Genomic DNA, 21605 nt, shown 5'->3' on the forward strand with positions numbered 1-21605 from the left:
CTGTGAGCCAGTCCTAATTACCCAACATCAGTGCCCGACCTCACTAATGCTCTTGTAGCTGAATGCCGCGACACAGACACTATACTTTGATCTTAGAGTACACAGCGTTGAACTTTGACAATACTTCCTTTATGGCTGAAAGTAGCACTCAGTCAGTCAGTCACTGGCCTCCTTACTGGTGGGGGAACCATCCTGGCCTTAACACAGTTTTCATAAATGTATCACCTTCTTTGACAGTCTGACCTGTGTAAAGAAAAACAGAGGGGCAGCACCAGCCAGGGAGGGGGATAAGTGTGAAGAGGTGGGGTGGGGGGCAGCTTTTTTTTCTCCTGCACTGCAGACGTAGTGCTGAGGCTTATCCCGGCCACCCTCTCTGCCTGGACCAGTGGACCAGAGGGGGAGGGAGGGCTCTGAGTGGGGTTGGTGTCTGCTGCTCAGCCCCCCCAAGGTGAAAGGGTGCCATTGAGGGACCCTGCAAACGGAGACGTCTGCTGCCCAACAACACTCTATGTGACTGCCAGAGGGAGATATGCCATCTGGATGACTACACTGTCTGCCTGTCTGCCTGTCTGTCGGATATACACACTAGTCTAGTGCACCCTGTTGATCTCTAATTTTCTCTCCATTTTTATTGCTCCCCCCTCTCTCTCTCCCTCTCCAGACTTCCCATCTGAATGTGATTTAAGTTCAGGCTTTGGGGAGGCAGGTCCGCTGGGGGAGGCATAGGAGGAAATTGAGAGGAAGTGCACACAATTTGTTTTATAGGACTGGCGCTTGCACCGCGTCTGGAGCTCGGACCAGTGGAAAAGTTAAACCAACGGGTGCTGCAGAGCGAGGGAGAGAGAGAGCTGCCTGTGTCGCAGAGAGACTTCACTACAGACAGGACAGGAAGAGACAGAGAGTGAGAGGGAGCAGTGCTCCACTGGACTTATACACAGACATGTCTGCTACTAGAGCTCTGCCCTGCCTCTGCCTTCTACTCTCCATCGTCCTCTCAGGGATCGTCTGCCCAGCGACTTCCATTGGTTTACATTGGGAACAGCAGTCGGTGATGAAAGTAAGACCAGACATTTTGTTTTTCCTCTGCTTGGCTGGTACAGGATGCACAGCAGGCTTCCAGTTCCTTATCACAGCTAAATACAGAGGACCTGTTGTTGTTGCAAACTTTTCCACATCACCTTTTCCACATGACTGAATCAGACGGTCACATTGGATATTATGTCCATGAACTGTGCTGAATGCTTCTTTAGCTAAACTCTAATGGGTTTTGATAGTCACTGCAAGAGAGAGAGATTTGTAATCAGTCAGTATGCCTCTTAGACTTTTTTGTGAAGTGCTGGGGTGGTTTGGGTGTGAGAGGATCTTGCTGTGTGGATCCATATATCTAGCGCCGCACTCTGGCCACAGTGCTGCGTCTCAACTCTGTGTTCTGCCTGGGGTTGGGGTGTTTGTGGAGGCCCCCGCTGGCCCCCGGTAGAGCCCTAATGGGAACCAGCTGCCAAGTGTTGAGCAACACAAATAGAGGGAACACAGCGGGTAGAAAGGGCATGAGAAACAATACAGGACATGCTGCTGACACATTTATAGTGAGTAGACTGGGTACAGGCAGATATTTCCTGTTTGGGGGCCAATGGGGGCCCAAAGAATGGCCATCTATCTTAGAGAGAGGCCTTCTATCTCAGGGACACACAGGCAAAACAATGTGCCCAGAGCGAGACTAATGTAAATGTTGTTAACTACTTTGCATTGTGTAAGAAGTCACAGAACAATGAATTGAATAGCTATATTTATTTGTTGTTTGCTGAATTTAAGGCAGGGAGGGGGTGGGTGGAGGGGGGCAGGGAGCAGATCAGTGTCTAAATTTAGAATTGACGATCTTCTGCCTCTTGTGAAATTGTTTACTTCTTCTGTGTACATGAGCATTCTAATAGCAGAGTCCCATGAGGAGATAGAGGCCTCTCCACTGCAGACATATAGTCTCTGCTCTGTTATTGGATTATGATGAGATTCACATGACCCAGCCAGGCCCCTTTCCCATCCTCAGTATCTTCCGAGGAGTTTACCACTAAGCCAGAGACTGAAGCCTTCACTAGGGCCAAAGTCAATAAGCTATCTGCATCTTATTGTGAGGAGGAGTGGGTGCCGGCAGGGAGGGAGAGGGGGGCACAGGGTTTGTTGTTCCTATTGCAGAGAGAGCGAGTCTGCCACAGCCTCAGACCTGAGAAGATGTTGACTTTGGACTGAACTCTTGTTTGGAGCCAATTCTTGTTTTTCTGCCTGAGCCGAGACCCACTGTATTTATTCAGCCCTGTCCCAGAGGCAGAGATAGAGGCAGACTCATGCTTAGTTTCATGTAGGCTACATAACGTATAGCACTTCTGAACACATGATATGAACAGCTAATGATAAATGCGTACGGACAATTCCACGATAACAGAGTGATGCTGAGACTCAGATTTTTCACTTTAAAATGTATGCCAAAAAATGATTGCAAAGTTAAACAAAACATTAAACTCTGAGCACAAGGAGTGTGAAAAATCTGAGTCTCAGCATCACTCTGTTAACGTAGAATTGCCCATACCATTTGAGGTTCAGTCCTTTTAGAAGTGGAGCACAGTGACATAGTCTTTGGGACATGCTGCTGCGCATGAAACAGAGAAAGGCTATACTACATGGTGAATGTCATCTTTGTTCTCTACAGTAGTGGGCGCACAGAGAAATAGTTCAGAAATAGCTCACATTACAGAGGACATTTATAGGGGACCAGAAGGCTACAGATGTGAATTGTTTCAATGTTCATGCCATTTAGGAGCGGATTAGAGCATTCACCATGCTGTAAAATAATATTGAGGGATTAATTTTCTATATCACAGGATTACTCCCTATACCCAGGGGAAACAGTACCAGAAAATTGGGGTTTGGTGTTTTAATTCTGAACAAAATTATATTTGAATGAGACTCATTGTGGTCTAAACGAACAGGAAATAATGTAGTTAGATATTACATTAATAATTAATTAATTAATTAATATGCCATTTAGCAGACGCTTTTATCCAAAGCGACTTACAGTCATGCGTGCATACATTTTTGTGTATGGGTGGTCCCGGGGATCGAACCCACTACCTTGGCGTTACAAGCGCTTTGCTCTACCAGCTGAGCTACAGAGGACCACCTTCATGGTGCAACGGCTGCTGGGTTGTATACTTCACACTTCTAAAGGCTAAGTCCCAAATGGCACGCTATTCCCTGTTATATATAGTGCACTACTTTTGACCGGAGCCCTACTGTTTTGGCCCTGGTGGTCAAAGTAGTGCACCATAGGGTAATAAAATAAAAATAAAATCCAATTTTATTGGTCGCGTACACATATTTTGCAGATGTTATCGCAGGTGCAGCGAAATGCTTATGTTTTTTCCAGCTCGAACAGTGCAATAATACAAATAAATACACATAAATCCAAAAAATAAAAATAAAGGAATTTAGAAAATATTGAGAAATATCAGAACGAGCAATGTCAGAGTCTGGAATATAAATATACATGTATATGATGGTGTGTATAGACATTATGGACAGTATATGAATAGAAAAGGTGTGTACAGTAGTAGTTATATAGGATGAGCCTTGACTAGAATACAGTATATACAGTGGGGAGAACAAGTATTTGATACACTGCCGATTTTGCAGGTTTTCCTACTTACAAAGCATGTAGAGGTCTGTAATATTTATCATAGGTACACTTCAACTGTGAGAGACGGAATCTAAAACAAAAATCCAGAAAATCACATTGTATGATTTTTAAGTAATTAATTTGCATTTTATTGCATGACATGAGTATTTGATCACCTACCAACCAGTAAGAATTCCGGCTCTCACAGACCTGTTAGTTTTTCTTTAAGCCCTCCTGTTCTCCACTCATTACCTGTATTAACTGCACCTGTTTGAACTCGTTACCTGTATAAAAGACACCTGTCCACACACTCAATCAAACAGACTCCAACCTCTCCACAATGGCCAAGACCAGAGAGCTGTGTAAGGACATCAGGGATAAAATTGTAGACCTGCACAAGGCTGGGATGGGCTACAGGACAATAGGCAAGCGGCTTGGTGAGAAGGCAACAACTGTTGGCGCAATTATTAGAAAATAGAAGAAGTTCAAGATGACGGTCAATCACCCTCAGTCTGGGGCTCCATGCAAGATCTCACCTCGTGGGGCATCAATGATCATGAGGAAGGTGAGGGATCAGCCCAGAACTACACGGCAGGACCTGATCAATGACCTGAAGAGAGCTGGGACCACAGTCTGAAAGAAAACCATTAGAAACACACTACGCCGTCATGGATTAAAATCCTGCAGCGCATGCAAGGTCCCCCTGCTCAAGCCAGCGCATGTCCAGGCCCGTCTGAAGTTTGCCAATGACCATCTGGATGATCCAGAGGAGGAATGGGAGAAGGTCATGTGGTCTGATGAGACAAAAATATAGCTTTTTGGTATAAACTCCACTCGCCGTGTTTGGAGGAAGAAGAAGGATGAGTACAACCCCAAGAACACCATCCCAACCGTGAAGCATGGAGGTGGAAACATCATTCTTTGGGGATGCTTTTCTGCAAAGGGGACAGGACGACAGCACCGTATTGAGGGGAGGATGGATGGGGCCATGTATCGCGAGATCTTGGCCAACAACCTCCTTCCCTCAATAAGAGCATTGAAGATGGGTCGTGGCTGGGTCTTCCAGCATGACAACGACCCGAAACACACAGCCAGGGCAACTAAGAAGTGGCTCCGTAAGAAGCATCTCAAGGTCCTGGAGTGGCCTAGCCAGTCTCCAGACCTGAACCCAATAGAACATCTTTGGAGGGAGCTGAAAGTCCGTTTTGCCCAGCGACAGCCCCGAAACCTGAAGGATCTGGAGAAGGTCTGTATGGAGGAGTGGGCCAAAATCCCTGCTGCAGTGTGTGCTAACCTGGTCAAGACCTACAGGAAATGTATGATCTCTGTAATTGCAAACAAAGGTTTCTGTACCAAATATTAAGTTCTGCTTTTCTGATGTCTCAAATACTTATGTCATGCAATAAAATGCAAATTAATTACTTAAAAATCATACAATGTGATTTTCTGGATTTTTGTTTTAGATTCCGTCTCTCACAGTTTAAGTGTACCTATGATAAAAATTACAGACCTCTACATGCTTTGTAAGTATGAAAACCTGCAAAATCAGCAGTGTATCAAATACTTGTTCTCCCCACTGTACATATGAAGTGGGTAAAATAGTATGTAAAGTGACCAGTGTTCAATGACTATGTGCAGGGTAGAGTACCGGGTGGTAGCCGGCTAGTAACAGTGGCTAAGTTCAGGGCAGGGTACTGAGCGGAGGCCGGCTAGTGGTGACTATTTAACAGTCTGATGGCCTGGAGATTGAAAAACAGCTTCTGTCTCTCGGTTCCAGCTTTGATGCACCTGTACTGTCTCCTCCTTCTAGATGGTAGCGGGGTGAACAGGCCGTGGCTCGGGTGGCTGAGGTACTTGATGATCTTCTTGGCCTTCCTGTGACACCGGGTGCTGTAGATGTCCTGGAGGGCAGGCAGTGTGCCCCCGGTGATGCGTTGGGCTGACAGCACCACCCTCTGGAGAGCCCTGCGGTTGCCGACGGTGCAATTGCCATACCAGGCAGTGATAAAGCCCGACAGGATGCTCGCAATGGTGCATCTGTTGAAGTTTGTGAGGGTCTTAGGGGCCAAGCCAAATTTCTTTAGCCTCCTGAGGTTGAAGAGGCACTGTTGCACCTTCTTCACCACACTGTCTGCGTGGATGGACCATTTCAAGTTGTCAGTGATGTGCACGCCGAGGCTTTTCACCCTCTCCACTATGGCCCCGTCGATGTGGATGGGGGCGTGCTCTCTCTGCTGTCACCTGGAGTCCACGATCAGCTCCTTCATTTTGTTGACGTTGCGGGAGAGGTTATTTTCCTGGCACCACTCCCCCAGGGCCACACAGTCATGGGTGAACAGGGTGTACAGGAGGGGGCTGAGCACGCACACTTGTGGGGCCCCTGTGTTGAGGATCAGCGTAGTGGAGGTGTTGTTGCCTACCTTCACCACCTGGGGTCGGTCCAGGATCCAGTTGCACAGGGTGGGGTTCAGACCTAGGGCCCCATAGCTTAGTGATGAGCTTGGAGGGCACTATGCTGTTGAAGGCTGAGCTGTAGTCGATGAACAGCATTCTCACATAGGTATTCCTCTTGTCCAGATGGGATAGGGCAGTGTGCAGTGCGATGATGATTGCGTTATCCGTGGATCTGTTGGGGCGGTATACAAATTGTAGTGGGTCTAGGGTGTCGGGTAAGGTGGAGGTGATATGTTCCTTAACTAGCCTCTCAAAGCACTTCATGATGACAGAAGTGAGTGCTACGGGGCAATAGTCATTTAGTTCAGTTACCTTTGCTTTCTTGGGTACAGGAACAATGGTGGATTGTTTGACCAGAGAGAGGGTTTCCGACATTAATGCCAAGTTGCATTGGGTGCCATTTGGGACACAGCCTGTCCCACACTATCCCATCTGCTGTTTCTGCTCCATCTTTCCCAGGAACCTCTTGTCCCATGGGTCTGGTTGTGGTTGCATCGTCCAGCTGTTTGACCAATCACAGGATGTCACACAGCTAATCATTCTAAGTCATTAGCAATGAAGTGTAATTATTCAGCACTGTCAGCAACCAATAAGACTCTCTGAGTGGACTAGCATTCTGTAGTGCAATAGAATCATTGTCCAATGGCCTCATTTGTGATATGGATCTCTAGACTGCTTACTGTTCAGGACCCATTCAGATAATTTTTCATTATGCCTGGCATAGATTATAACACCTACTCTATAGTATGTCATCAGTTGTAATGCAAACATATGTGTGGGCACAGAAGGTCAGTAGAATCGATTGAACTGACCTGTAGTCCATAACCAGGACATCATATAACATCATAACCATATGATGTATAGGCCTCATTTACAGTGTGTAATATAGGTCAGGAATGCCACAGGAAGGAAGGTTCTTTGACTCACGGCCTGCAAGCAAATAAATCAAGGGGTATTATGCATCACAACTGGGAGCATATCTCTGGAATGTTTGAGATGTATTTGTGCCTGCCACTCTGGACACAGCATACATGTTCCACTGACTGGATGACACAAGGGGGAAAACATTGCATTCTTACAGCAGGCCAATGTGAACAGAGTAGTATTGTAGGATCAGAACACTCTTTGAATGGGGGGTGACTGAAGATCAAAGGGATCTGTGGGGGGGGGTTCACTACATTAGGAAACTGTCTTACAGAACAAGTGGCAGAGTGAATTGGGCATGAGAGTTCTGTAAGTAACATTCTGTGAATGACTGAGAACCATTATAAGCAGTATGCAAGTATCCAATAATGTCATAATTTTGTCTTAGTCAAGTACTGTGCTTTATTGTCACATATTAGAGTAGCTAAATAAGAGAGCACCTTTTTTATGAAGGAACGTGAGTGTGTTTGATAAGAGATATTGTGAAAAGCAGGGGACCGTTGTATCCCATTTATGACGGACAACTTAATCCAGCCTTGCCAAAACGATTCCAGGTGCTGTACTTTCTGAAATTGCTGTTGTTTCAAGTTTTAATGTAATGTGCACAAGTACAGTGAAATGCCTTTCTTGCAAGCTCTAAACCTAACAGTGCAGTCATCAATAACAATGTAATACTAAAAATAACATAAGGTGGAATGATAAAGTGCCTTGTTGAATGATAAAGTGCCCCGTTAGCAACTTGGCATTAATGTCAGGAATCTCTGGTCAAATGTATTTCTAATTCTAGATCAGATTCAGGGGCAAACTGTACTCTGTTTTAAAGAGCTCGTTCATGTTCCCTCTCCCTAGGTGTGTGCAAAAGGATATTTCCTCAGTAACCAGAAAAAATGCCTACCATGTAACTGCAAAGCCCATTCAGAAACTTGTGAAGATATCACAGGTGTTTGTATAGTAAGTATTACATCCATCCCCTTTATTAATACTTATTATAAACTGGGTGGTTCGAGCCCTGAATACTGATTGGCTGACAACCATGGTATATTAGACCGTATACCATGGGTATGACAAAACATTTTTTTGTACTGCTCTAATTACGTTGGTAACCAGTTTATAATAGCAATAAGGCACCTTGGGAGTTTGTGGTATATAGCCAATATACCATGGCTAAGGGCTGTATCCAGGCACTCCGCGTTGCATCGTGCAAAGAAAGCCCTTAGCCGTGGTATATTGGCCATATACCACACCCCCTCGTGCTTTATTGCTTAATTACACCATGGGGACTACTTCTAGTCTCTAGATTACCATCTACTATCATATCAGTAATAGATTTAAACTATATTTCACTCTTTACCATGCAGTCATGTCAGGACCACACCACTGGGGATTTCTGTGAAATATGTGAGGATGGATACATGCCTGACGTCTCCACATATGGACGACACTCCTGCCGGCCGTGCGCCTGTCCCCTCTCTAGCCCCTCCAACAAGTAAGCTATAGCATCCGTCCATCCAGACCCTACTGTTGTGCAGGCCATGCAGGGAGAGGCCTGTGTGTTGGTGGGCAGAGCTCACTAACTGACATTCTTTCCGCTATGTGTCCGGCCAGCTTCGCAGAGCATTGTGACAGAAGCAGTAACATCCTACGATGCAAGTGCCTAGAGGGCTATGCTGGACATTACTGTGAGAGGTCAGTGCTGACAGAACCTTGGCCAACACCATGAGTTAACTTCACCATGGGAGCAATTACACTCATTATCCTAAATCAGCTCATATAGACACAAATAAAGCTCTTACAATTTCACTATTTTATTTTTTTCCGGACAGATTATCAACCTGAACAGTAAATATTTAGAAATGCTTTCATATAACAATGATGTTTAAGGGTAAGTGATAAGTAATTCTAAGTCAAACAATCATTGGCAATCACCTTCCATCTTCCTCACCCAGATGTGCTCCAGGTTTCTACGGCAACCCCATGGTGATCGGTGACTCCTGTAAGAGTTGTGACTGTAACGGTAACTCAGACCCCAACCACATCTTCAATGAGTGCCACAACGTGACCGGCTTCTGTCAGAATTGCTGGGGGGACACGGCCGGAGCCAACTGTGAACGGTGTGCCCCGGGTTTCTACGGCGACGCCATCAGTGCCAAGAACTGCAGAGGTGCTTGCCAAGAGTACTTTTAGACATTACTTATGCTACTGAGGCCCTTTGCTCCAATAGGAGCTAAAAGGAATAAGTCCGGTCAACTCTTCTGTCAATGCAGACTACCCATGTAAAAACATCCAAGGGAAAAATAGATATTCATATGATGTCTGACAATGATCCCCACTTGTTTGGATAGTGAAGCTATATCCAGTCAATTGCCATGCTCAATTCTGGATTTGAACGCTGCTTTGACGTTGCTCTTGGGGTTAAGGACTTACTATGGATTTGTCTTCAATAGAGCTCTAACAATTTCCCCTTGTTTTGCTCATATAGACATAAGTCAATCACAAGGCTCTATCTGAAACGAAATACGGGAAGGTCTATTTTGTATGTTTACACAGTTGGGCAGGCTGGGTAGTGAGAATTCCTGCCTCTGAGACAGTACAGTACAACACAGACAACCATGGCCTGTGTATTATCTTACGCCATGTGCACATCAGTGTAAGAATAGAGTCATGGAAAAGTGGTGCATGTTTACCAAATATGAACTTGTAGTTGCTGTCTGTATGAGATAAGTCCAGCTCTAGCTCACTTGTAGAAAACTATGAAGAATACAACTGTAGAAATGGGAAAAATCCCAGTCTACATCACAATCTATTGCATGATTTTCATTTGTATTTTAGGGCTTTGCTTGGACAGAAATAACCTTTTTCATTGTGGCAATGTCATGATTATTTGACCCGTGCTGTATTAGCTATGAGTGCGTCCTGTGTTACAGCGTGCGAGTGCAGTAAGTGTGGAACAGCTTCGTGTGATGACAGGACAGGGACGTGTCACTGTAAGCCTGGTGTCACCGGCCAACTCTGTGACCAATGTGAGGTGAGATGCTCAAGGGCCTTATCAAGGAGCCAGCCTTACAACCATGTGGTCACACAATCACACTGTTGGACAGCTTTTCATGAGAACAGATATGCTCAGTAAAGCAGACAATAAGAAGAAAGCAGACAAAATCATTCAGGCTACTGTGAATAACAACAACAACAACAACCAAATGTCTAACATACTGTATGTCCATTGTGTGCTTTAGGAGGGCCACACAGGTTTCAATAACTGTCAGGGCTGCCAGAGGTGTGACTGTGGACCTGCCGGTCTCCGGCCCACCTGTCATCCTCTGACCCACAGCTGCCAGTGCCAACCAGGGGCCGGAGGCCGATACTGCGAGCGTTGCCTCCCAGACCACTGGAACTACGGCCCCTCAGGGTGTCAAAGTAAGTACCGTGTCTGTCTAATCTTGCTAACCACCCAGACCAGTTGGTCAAATTAAGAACAGATAACGTTTTTCTGTAGCTAGCAAGCCAGTCCACCATTCCCACACCCACTCATATATGATGTCAGGGAGGCATCTGCTGTGATCTGCAACCCCAGGACCATCTGTACGCATCTGCACACGGCCACAGGCACTGACTGCATCTAGCAGCCGACTTTCCTCTGACATCACCGCCCGCCTAGTCCTCATTTATCTGCTGAGCTGCCAGAACCATCAATCCATCCTACAGCCACAATATAGAGAACCAGGGAACCGCACTGCAGATGTACAGCAGCACTCCTCCCAAGTCAAAAGACCCACCATAGGTTCCATTATATATTTGGTATTTGTACTAAGACTGACTCTCCTATGTCCGGCTGATAAAGCATTCAACTCGATAAATAGAACTAGACATGTAATCAACTGTAGCTATATGAAGTGCATGAGTGTGTGTCTGTTTCTTCACTCCAGAATGTGACTGTGCTAGCAGCCACTGTGACATGCACACTGGGGAGTGTCTCCCTGAAGCCGCCACGATCAATCTCTGCAACATCAGTAAGTGGGTCTGGTTAGAAATCAAAATGAATGTTTCAGTTAATCTTAAACAACCCTTTGTGTTGGATTTTAGCATGATGTGATGTTGGGGAAATTACACACAAATAATTTGCGTCATCATTTGGCTCCTCCCTCCCATCAGGTTGTGATGAGTGTATCTGGCACCTGATTGGTGACCTGAGGTTGTCCAATAAGACGCTGGACCAGATGAGGGTCAGTGTGTTGAACATCTCCACTGGGGCTGCAGCCAACGACAGGCTCAAGTACTACAACTACACTGCCCAACGTCTGCAGGTACAGTACAACCTCTCTTTCTGCTCACGCTGATATAGTTGGGACTCAAGATGTTTATACACACCTATATTATCAGTTCATTCTGATTTAAACAAGATAAATAAGCAGCTTAACTACCTTTTTCTACGACAAAGTCTGACAAAGGATATTGGCAAATATCATACACCAACCAACCAACCAAAAAAACAACTAACCAACCAATACAACAACCATTGTACTGTGCGAATCACACAATTTTCTTCTCTCAATCCTAACATGCATTTACTGTATTGTAATAGTATTGTGTAAGTGTATCCCATTACCCCTATGTTTCGTTTCCAGACTCGGTTTGTGAACTGGAGGAATAAGTCAGCTCTGATGAGGACCCAGACAGGGCAGCTGGAGGGGGCCAGTGCTGCTCTACTCTTAGACATCAACCATCTGGCAGAGACGGTAAGAGGACACCTTCATCACTCATCTAACTCACTCACACTCCTCTTCCTCCCTCCTTTCACATTTCTCTGGAGGTTAAATAAAGTCCAAATACAAAAACCAACATATAGTTCATTCATACTAACTCAAAAAAAAATATTGCATGCTTCGTAAACAACCGGTGTAGACTAACAGTGAAATGCTTACAGGTTCTTCCCAACAATGCAGAGAGAAAAAAATTGAAATAATAGAAAAATATAAAAAATAATAACATGAGGAATAAAAACACAATGAGTACAATAACTTGGCTATATACAGGAAGTACCAGTACTGAGTCAAGAGTGCAAAAAGGGTCAATGCAGATTGTCCAGGTAGCTATTTGGTTAACTATTTAGCAGTCTTATGGCTTGGGGGTAGAAGCTGTTGGTTCCAGACTTGGTGCATCCAGAACCAAATCTCCCACTACTCGATTTAGCATTTTAATGTTAACGTCTGTCACGAGAGACTATGGTTATACAGTTCAGTTAGCTTACCTCTCAGAGCCATCAAATCTGTTTTAGTTGAGCTTGTAGTGGTAGTGTCCAGAATGTGTCATTGATTTTTGTGTTCTGTGGTCTTAACTATGTCATTGATCTGTGTGGTGTTTGCTGTGGGCCAGGAGAGTGCAGTGAAGTTCTTGGGGGAAAGAGTGGATGAAGACACAATAGAGAGTGTCACTCTGGCTGACGAGCTGACCACTAACCTCACCACCCTCAACGTGCTGATTGAAGGTATTGTTAAGCCTGCTAAAGATACACTACTATGCCTCTTTGAGTACCGTACACCTCCCCCATTATTCATAATGCTTCTAGGTATAAATATTGATATATGATATCCAATTACTTTTTAATCTCGCCTTGCCTTAAGATTTAAATCCAAATCACCTTTGCTGTATTTCCTACTGTCATCCATTTATCAGCCCTTGTTTATGAGGGTGCTTTTGGTAGTGGAGCTTCAGTCATATCCCAGAGCCATATCCCAGCCTTCCTTCACCCTGCGCTCTGTGTCGTGTTTGTGTCTCATAGAGATGATCAGTGACTGGGAGCTGTACAGTGTCCATCAGGACCTGGACCCAGAGATCATCAGACAGAAGACAGCTATGGCCGAGGGCATGGTGGCCTGGATGAAGAAACTGGACCTTTCTCCACGAGAGCCCATTGCCACCGATGAGTCCACCGAGGCCCACGACCGTGAGAAAAAACGCACACACTCACACACAGACACATCTACACAAAGAAACACACATGCTATAGACACGTTATAATGGAGAGGTAGAGACAAGCTTTGTGGTCATGTGTATTTACAAATGTGTGTGTTGTCCAGTCCTTAGACGCATGCGTCAACTGGATAAGAACCTGATCAGTACGGACAGCCGCGTGGCCCCGGTACGGGAGGTGCTCTCCCGCTTCACCAACAAGCTCTCTGAGGCCCAGGAGATCCTCCAGAAGGCTGCCAACACTGTCCAGGAGACTGAGGACATGAACAAAGCCAACACCGTCAAATTCCAGAGGAGTGAGGTAACTTCCCACGACACTGGGGTCAGCTTGGCCCAGAGCGTGCCGCCTGGAGCCTCTCCTCCTGCCTCCCCAAATGCCCCTAGCCGACTCCCAGACTCCCTGACTGCCAGCCTCTCTGACTGCCTGGCCCTCTGACTCTCTGGCTGACTGACTTTATACTTCCCCTACTGCTTGCCTGACTCCCTGGCTCTCTGCTTGTCTGACTCCCTGGCTCTCTGCTTGTCTGACTCCCTGGCTCTCTGCTTGTCTGACTCCCTGGCTCTCTGCTTGTCTGACTCCCTGGCTCACTGCTTGTCTGACTCCCTGGCTCACTGCTTGCCTGACTCCCTGGCTCTCTGTGTTTGTCAGCATGGTTTCATTACCACAGCTCACTCTGATAGCGCCCTGCTAAAGAGATCAGTGCCGTCTGCCTTTATCTTCCCTCTGAATGTTGCAGGAGTTCAGCTTGACTTTATCACTGGAAAACAACTGTCCTGCTCCTGCAAAGGAATAGACCAGATATTCTCTCTCTGCCATACAGTATGTGGATTGTAGTTGTTCCCAAAGCCTGCCTGAGAACTCAATTACCCATGGTATTTAGTAGTAGAGAACAGTAAAACAGAAACAGCTGTTAGGGATTGTTAGGAGGCACAAAGTGTGGGGTAGATACATTGCTGCACAACACAATCATAACCCCATAGCCCATATTAAGAGGATATGCCCCTTAGAGTTGAATACCCACAGCTGCTTGTCATTTAATGGGTTATCATGTGTACAGTAATTTTGTACAGCTCCTTAACGTTTCCTCAGTCTGAGGCTGTCACGATCTTTGACTGATGAAGAGACGGACCAAGGCGCAGCGTGATAAGCGTACATTCTTTATTTAGTACACACACGAACCAAAACAACAAACGAAACGATACGTGAAGTCCTAGGTTATACACAAAAACCTTACAGAACAAGATCCCACAAAGTAACATGCCAACAGGCTGCCTAAGTATGGTCCTCAATCAGAGACAACGAGCTACAGCTGTCTCTGATTGGGAACCACCCTGGCCAACATAGATATAAACGATCTAGAACAAAAGCATAGAAAATGTAACAGAAACTCCACACCCTGGCTCAACATTTAAGAGTCCCCCGAGCCAGGGTGTGACAGAGGCATGAGGCTAGTTAGACAACTGAAAGATTTCCATAAAGTTTATAGATCCCAAATACAATACAACAGGCCTATTGTTCCTATTCATTATGGTGTGAAATCCTGAGGGATTGCGATTCTAATTTAACACACAAACTGGCCCTGTTGTCATGCCCAAATTGACATTATGGGCCCATTGTGGTTGTGCTGCAGTGGAGCCTGGAGCTAGGCGCAACCAGCTGCTGCAGTGAAGGCTGGAGCTAGGAGCAACCAGCTGCTGCAGTGAAGGCTGGAGCTAGCTGAAAATCAATTCCATGAATGGTGTACTGTCCAAACAGGAGGCCTACCATAATCTGTGGCTCTTTCTTTCCACAGCAGATTAGTCAACATGAGTCATGGCAAGAGAAACACAGCCAGGGTTACTATGGGGGAAAGAGAGTGTTACTGTACCATACTCATAACTGCTGTCAACACATCTCTCTCTTGCCTCTTTAGGGCAAAACACAAGTTGTTAAAGGGAGTGCTATAAATTAAATGTTGATGTTCTGCATCAATTAGGCTTGCAGCTTTCATTTGACATTTGAAAGTATTCTACTTATGATTTATGTACTTTTATGATATGGGAGAGATACATAACCTGTACTCTCTACACAATGTATATTCTCGGTACTATAAACAGAAAGATATGACTGAACATCAGGCTAGCATACAGTACTCAGAGTATTCACTAATCCTGTCCACTCTCTCTCCCAGGCCAAGCAGCAGGAGCTGATAGAGAACTACAAAGCTGTGAATGACACCTTGCAGATGGCTAAAGACCTTATAGTGGACACTGAAAATACTGTGGCCGAGATGGATCTCCTTGTGCAGGTAAGGCCTGTTCTCGGCCTGTACACTCTTAGGAAAAAGGCTTCCAAAAGGGTGTTTTGGGTGTCCCCATAGGAGAACCCTTTTTGGTTCCATGTAGAATCCTCTGTGGAAATGGTTCTACATGGAACCCAAAAGTATTCTACCTGGAACCAAAACAGTTCTACTTGGAACCAAAAAGGGTTCTTCAAAGGGTTATCCTATGAGGACAGCCGGAGAACCCTTTCAGGTTCTAGAGAGCTCTTTTCTTCCAAGACTGTACACACCATAGTCACTATTAACCTGCTATGCCTGAAAGCTTTGTGTTTTGGACCCCCTCAATGAGGTCATCATGTAATTATGATGGATTGCAACGTTTCAGTTCATGTGTTGAATATGGCCTGACAGGGAGAGTCCCATGTACTGGTCCATGCACTTAAGAGTATGAATCCATAACTAATTTAACAGACAGCCAAAATGAGAGACTTATTTTTTGAATGGCTTTGGATCTAAAAAGCCATTGCGTCTTTGAACAATTCCCATTTAAGTCAATTGCCTCTCTATTGGGTTACTCAGTGGGGAAATAGAATAATTCAGAGGTAACATTGTCAGTTAAGTCCTGGAATGGGGTCTGTGTCTGTGTAGAACGTGACTGAGTACCACGCTGCGATCGATGGCGCAAGCAAGCGGCTGCAGGAGAAGACTGAGGCGCTGTCCCTGGCAGACAGAGACCTGGTCCAAAGAGCCCAGGACCACGCAGAGGACCTCCAGAGTCAAGCGGATGAGCTGGAGTAGTGAGTAGTAGTGATGTTACATAGTAGTGATCTCATCACGGCATCACTCTAAACAATACACTATCCTCCTTAGTCCATTATAAATGCACATCACATTGTAGAACCAACCAACTACTAAACACGACTACACTTGAATATCCTGTACTCCATTATAATGGACACCACATTCAAGAAACAAAACCACCACTGAACATGTTTATCCAACACTGATCAACACTCAGTCACACATTACTTGAAGCACAAATGAAAGGCCACCCTTTAATGTACAGTAGTGGTACCAGTTAAAAGTAGGCCTTATCCTCATTGCTTTACAAATATTCTAACCAGACACTGATTTTGTTGTATGTTTCTTTTCACCTAGTAATCTGAAACGAAGTGATGCCAATGGATTCGTGCAGAAGGCTCTGGATGCAGCCAATGTGTACAACAACATAGTCCAGTATATCGAAGAGGCCAACATCACTGGACTGACAACAATGGATTTAGCAACAAGAGCTAAGGATGTAGGTTGTCTGAAATGCGCAATTAGCTACATATCATATATTTAGGCTAGTGTACAGTAATTTTCACTTGATAACCTAAAACTGTGCTGTCTATGGCAGGCCAGCACTGGGATCAACACCCAGCTGGGGTTTCTGAAGACCCAGAGTGACAACATCTTCAAGGAATCTGTTTCATTGCGCTCTGAGCAATTCGGTATGACACATTTTCTGGTTCAGCATTGTTTGATTACTGTTAGAGACTAGCTTGTACAGGTTCTCCTCAATGATGATGCATGTGTGAATTATCTTCACAGAGGTTGAAGCTGAGGTTCTGGACAAGATTAAATACATTGAGGAGACCAAGGAGACCATGGAGGACAACACCAAAAAACTAGCTGTAGTACTGAAAGATATCAAGGGAATTGAGCCAGGTAAAACACATTATTTTTCTGGCCCATAGCCTATCTAGGGTCTCTGACATACACGTCATTGTATTCACCACCCTTCCAAGGTTTCTCTCCTCATCTCTGTAGTAAAAAAAAATTCTGAATTCCACTCTGACCTTCCAGACAGAACCACCAAGCGTCTGGAGCTCACCAAGGAGGTTGCTGAAGGCACCCTGAACCGCTCAGTGGAGGTCCTGCAGACCATCACCCCCATCCACGAGAAGGTAGAGGAGTGGGCCATCAACATGAAGAACCAAGATTACTCTGCTGCAGCCTTCGACCGCGCTGTAGTCTCCGCTGGGGAAGCAGGTACAGTACACTCATTCAAACCGCAGCATTTCAATCCTCAACAGAGAAGACTTAATGACTAAGCATTACACTCAAACTAGCAAGTGTAAAACTGAACAGAGATTCTCCGAAAAAATGCCAAAGGAAGGATAGAGAGAATCGATGGATATTCTAACATGTTAGTCCACATGACTAGAGTTGTAGTCACAGAGATATACTGTATCTCTATGGTTGTAGTGGCTTAATAGAAAAAAGTGGTTGGAATATTGTTGTAAATCTATGATGGTGTTTTTAGTGGAGAACCTGTCTGAGCTGGTCCCTGAGCTGCTGGATAAGCTGCGTGTGGTGGAGGAGAAGAACCCAGTGAACAATGTGACCACGAACATCATGAGGATCAGAGAGCTCATCGCCCAGGCCAGGAGTGTGGCCAAGAAGGTCAATATTTTCACCTTAACAATCACTATATCACAACCGAAATGTACTTTCAACCACCTTTGATGAGCAAAATCCTTTATAGTCTCATGTTACTATAATCCCAAGTCTTGTTCATAATCAAGCTCGTATGACACAGATATATCATGTTTTGTTACACCATAGGTCCAAGTGTCCATGAAGTTCAACGGTCAGTCGTCGGTTCAGGTGCAGCCCCACACCAACCTGAAGGACCTGAAGACAGTGACCACCATCAGCCTGTTCATCAGGGTGGACCCAGATAAGGACCCTATCGAGGACCGCTTCATCTTCTATCTGGGAGACAGAAACGTGAGGAGGCTCGGGGGAGAGGGGGGACAGGGAATTGGGGGCGGGGCTGGTGCTGGGTTCAGCAGCTTGGCTCTTCTCTAAAGCAGATATGTTTGTCCTGTATAGCCAACTCCATGGGAGTTAGCCATACAGCATAAACACATCTGGGATCAGGATAGCAGCATAGACCACAACAGCCCCTGTGTCGGACTGAGGCATTGTTCTGTTGTGTGCAAGAAGTGGGTGGGTGGGAGGAAAGGGGTGCAGAATGGCCCAGATCTGCTATTGAAACTTCCCAGACTTGGACCCTGAGGACAGCCTGAGATAAAAGGGAGAGGAGCTTGTGTGCAGATGAATGGTTTGTTGTCATCATGTGAGCAGGAGAGGCCTTTGAGAGCAGACGGTTGCCTTTTTCGAAAGGTTTCCAGGAAACCCCTGTTGACAATAGTGTGTGCCACTGCCTCCAAAGTCGGGGATCCTTTACATGAATGGCATTACCCCCCACCCACAGGGGCTTAATGACAGCAGGGCAGATCACTCCTCTCTGGGCCTCTCTGTTCTCTTTAACGATGCTGCTTACCCTGGTGATTCTGCCACTGCTGTAAATGATGCAGTGGTGTTGCTTAGTGACCATTCGTTGGTTTTATAAAAACAAAGATTTGGACGCTTTGCTTTTCCTGAAAAAGAGTGCAGGCAGGGATTCCATATTACAGTACATGCATTATATGTTGTCTAAAACCTGTAACCTTGGTATCTGTGCTATATATCAAATAGGGTAGGAAGGACTACATGGGTCTGGCAATCAAGAATGACAACCTGGTGTACGTCTACAACCTGGGAGGGGAAGATGTCGAGATCTCACTTGGTTCGAAGCCTGTCAGCCAATGGCCTCCAGTCTTTAACCTCATCAAAGTGGAGAGGTACAGTAGAGTATTTCCTAAGAAACAGATCCACACAGATAGACTATCATATTCTGGTAGCAGATCAGTTAATGCTTATTAGACAATAGTTTTGTCGTGTCTGCTGTCATGCCATACATGTATGCCATCATGACTGACAACCAATGATAAAGGACATACAGCACAGATCTGCGACCAGGCTAAAGGTCGTCCATCCATTCACACGGTCAGTACATCTGTCTAGTCTAACCACTCACAGGGAGCTAGGAGGCTGATCTGCCCATGCAGGAGGTAATGGTGTTGATGTGACTGATTATTCACGCTGCTTTGTGTCTCTGTTTTGACAGGCTGGGCAGACATGGCAAAGTGTTCCTGACCGTACCCAGTCAGACATCCACTGACGAGCAGAAATTCATTCAGAAGGGAGAAGCCTTTGGCACCGACTCCCTGTTCGATCTGGACCCTGAAGACACTGTCTTCTTCATGGGTGGCGTCCCCGCTGATGTCAGGGTACAGCATTACTTTCTAACAGGATATGACATCAGTCTCTGGTCAGAGTTCTGTGGCATTGGCTAATGCATAGCAGACCGTTGTATCATACAGTGTTGATGTAACCTGTACTTCACTCATGAACCATTGACACAGCAGGATTGAATCTGTATTGCAATGATTCTGTATTTACTCTTCCCTTCCAAGATAAGATTCTGAATGTTGTTCATTTGTTTTTCTTGTAGCTTCCACCTGCACTCAGCCTAGCTCCTTTCGTGGGCTGCATCGAGTTGGCCTCTTTGAATAACGATGTCATCAGTCTGTACAATTTCAAACAGACCCACAAGATGGATGTAGTTGCTTCAACACCTTGTCCCAGGTATGATATACCGCATCTTGTCCAGACATTTTTGTTGGGAACTTTAGATATTACCTCTGCCTTTAAAGAATCTACATCTGAGGCTTGTTCAGACAAGTCACTTAATGTTGACTTAAATCTAACATTGTTTTCTTTGCCTTATCAGGTATAAGCTGGCATTCTCACAAAGTCGTATCGCCAGCTACCTGTTTGACGGAACTGGATATGCCCTCATCAACAACATGGAGAGGAGGGGTAAATTTGGCATTGTCACCCGGTTTGACATTGCTGTTCGGACAGTAGCAAACAACGGCATCCTGTTACTCATGGTCAATGGGGTAAATATAGCAACAGAAATGTCACCTTTATATTTGAACAAGCAACACAGTCAGTGATGCAATGCTATGACTTGCAATGCTTCAGAGAGCATAGAGATTTACCAATCATTTATCTTCATCATGTAACTGGGATGAATTACAAAAAAATGGTTCAATCCTTCTTTCCAGGACAACGTCTTCCTGTTAGAGTTGAAGAATGGCTTCCTACGTCTCATGTATGACTTTGGCTTCAGTGGAGGCCCAATCGTCATGGAGAGTAACTCACCCAAACTACAGATCAATGACGCAAGATACCATGAGGTAAATATAAATCAGCCCATTCTCTTTGTGTCTGCAAGGGTGTGCCTTCTACAACTGTGAGATGTGAATAAAATAAATGTCCTCTCAACAGTAATCTAATCTACGCAGTTTTTTTTTAAATAGGTGTCAGTGATCTATCATTACTCCAAGAAGATCATTCTATTGGTGGACAAGAGTCACGTGAAGTCCATGGAGAATGAGAAAAAAACTCTGCCCTTCTCCGATATCTACATAGGAGGAGCCCCCTCGCGCATTCTCCTCTCCAGGTGAGTTATCCAACCAACACCACACACATGCACTTCCTCACACCAATCCAAGGACCTTGAGAGAGGTATAACCTTGAAAGAATAGTTTACAATGGTAACACAATATCAACAGATTATAACATTGGCATTAGACTGAGTACAGCTATGCCCTATGAAACTATGAGACTGAGACTATGAGCCCATTCCCTCTCCTCCAGGCCTGATATGTCCTCCCTGGTGGGGCTGAAGGGGTGTGTGAAGGGCTTCCAGTTCCAGAAGAAAGACTTTAACCTCCTGGAAGAACCTGGCACTATTGGCATCAGCAGCGGTTGTCCTGAGGAGTCTTTTGTATGTACTGTAGTCCAAATGAAATTCTAAACATATACAGTACATAATCCACTGAAATACAATAGTTGGCAATGTCCCTGTTGTGTCTTGATTTGTAACAGATGTCCCGTAAAGCCTACTTCACTGGAGAGAGCTACCTGGGGTCTGCGGCAAAGATATCTCCTTTTGACGCCTTCGAGGGAGGCCTTAACTTCAGAACACTGCAGCCTACTGGTCTCATGTTCTACCACAGCGAAGGGGTATACTGATGTATTCTTAAATCAAGAATGCTCTCTTTTTTTATATGAGTTCCAAAAGGAACTACAAAGGAAATACAACTGTTATAAACTCTCCTCTGTCTTTCTCCTTCAGTCTGATGAGTTTACCATCTCCCTTGAGAATGGAGCAGTGGTATTGAACTCCAGAGGCACCAGGGTCAAATCACAGAAGAAGCAGTACAATGATGGAGTGACCCATTTCCTGGTAGCTTCAGTGAATAATGACAAGTAAGAATCCAATGTATGGCTCCCAAGTACCATGTGCTTTTATAGATTGCCCTGCTCTTAAGGCATTTTGAGATTTCTTCATATTTTAAAGGTTTCTTTAAATATAGAATAGGCTA

General features: G+C 45.1%; 1 protein-coding gene across 1 annotated transcript in view; it reads left to right on the forward strand.

Annotated features, from left to right (window-relative positions):
- Positions 1 to 898: 898 nt before the first annotated feature.
- LOC311108751 (laminin subunit alpha-4-like) overlaps positions 899 to 21605 on the forward strand; it is a 34289-nt gene continuing 13582 nt past the window's right edge. Inside the window, exons 1-30 of the mRNA XM_084151488.1 lie at positions 899 to 1057; positions 7895 to 7996; positions 8404 to 8531; positions 8651 to 8731; positions 8992 to 9206; positions 9970 to 10070; positions 10279 to 10459; positions 10969 to 11052; positions 11195 to 11346; positions 11668 to 11778; positions 12416 to 12527; positions 12822 to 12986; positions 13120 to 13313; positions 15184 to 15300; positions 15922 to 16070; positions 16432 to 16573; positions 16673 to 16766; positions 16867 to 16983; positions 17122 to 17307; positions 17582 to 17721; positions 17884 to 18048; positions 18802 to 18947; positions 19274 to 19436; positions 19661 to 19794; positions 19940 to 20111; positions 20280 to 20411; positions 20535 to 20677; positions 20875 to 21004; positions 21106 to 21243; positions 21356 to 21489. Of these exons, the coding sequence (XP_084007614.1) occupies positions 941 to 1057; positions 7895 to 7996; positions 8404 to 8531; positions 8651 to 8731; positions 8992 to 9206; positions 9970 to 10070; positions 10279 to 10459; positions 10969 to 11052; positions 11195 to 11346; positions 11668 to 11778; positions 12416 to 12527; positions 12822 to 12986; positions 13120 to 13313; positions 15184 to 15300; positions 15922 to 16070; positions 16432 to 16573; positions 16673 to 16766; positions 16867 to 16983; positions 17122 to 17307; positions 17582 to 17721; positions 17884 to 18048; positions 18802 to 18947; positions 19274 to 19436; positions 19661 to 19794; positions 19940 to 20111; positions 20280 to 20411; positions 20535 to 20677; positions 20875 to 21004; positions 21106 to 21243; positions 21356 to 21489 (4145 nt within the window). The 5' untranslated portion in view covers positions 899 to 940. The remainder of the gene's footprint in view (positions 1058 to 7894; positions 7997 to 8403; positions 8532 to 8650; positions 8732 to 8991; positions 9207 to 9969; positions 10071 to 10278; positions 10460 to 10968; positions 11053 to 11194; positions 11347 to 11667; positions 11779 to 12415; positions 12528 to 12821; positions 12987 to 13119; positions 13314 to 15183; positions 15301 to 15921; positions 16071 to 16431; positions 16574 to 16672; positions 16767 to 16866; positions 16984 to 17121; positions 17308 to 17581; positions 17722 to 17883; positions 18049 to 18801; positions 18948 to 19273; positions 19437 to 19660; positions 19795 to 19939; positions 20112 to 20279; positions 20412 to 20534; positions 20678 to 20874; positions 21005 to 21105; positions 21244 to 21355; positions 21490 to 21605) is intronic.

This window comes from Coregonus lavaretus (assembly GCF_964263955.1).
Source record: "Coregonus lavaretus genome assembly, chromosome: 33".
Taxonomy (NCBI): domain Eukaryota; kingdom Metazoa; phylum Chordata; class Actinopteri; order Salmoniformes; family Salmonidae; genus Coregonus; species Coregonus lavaretus.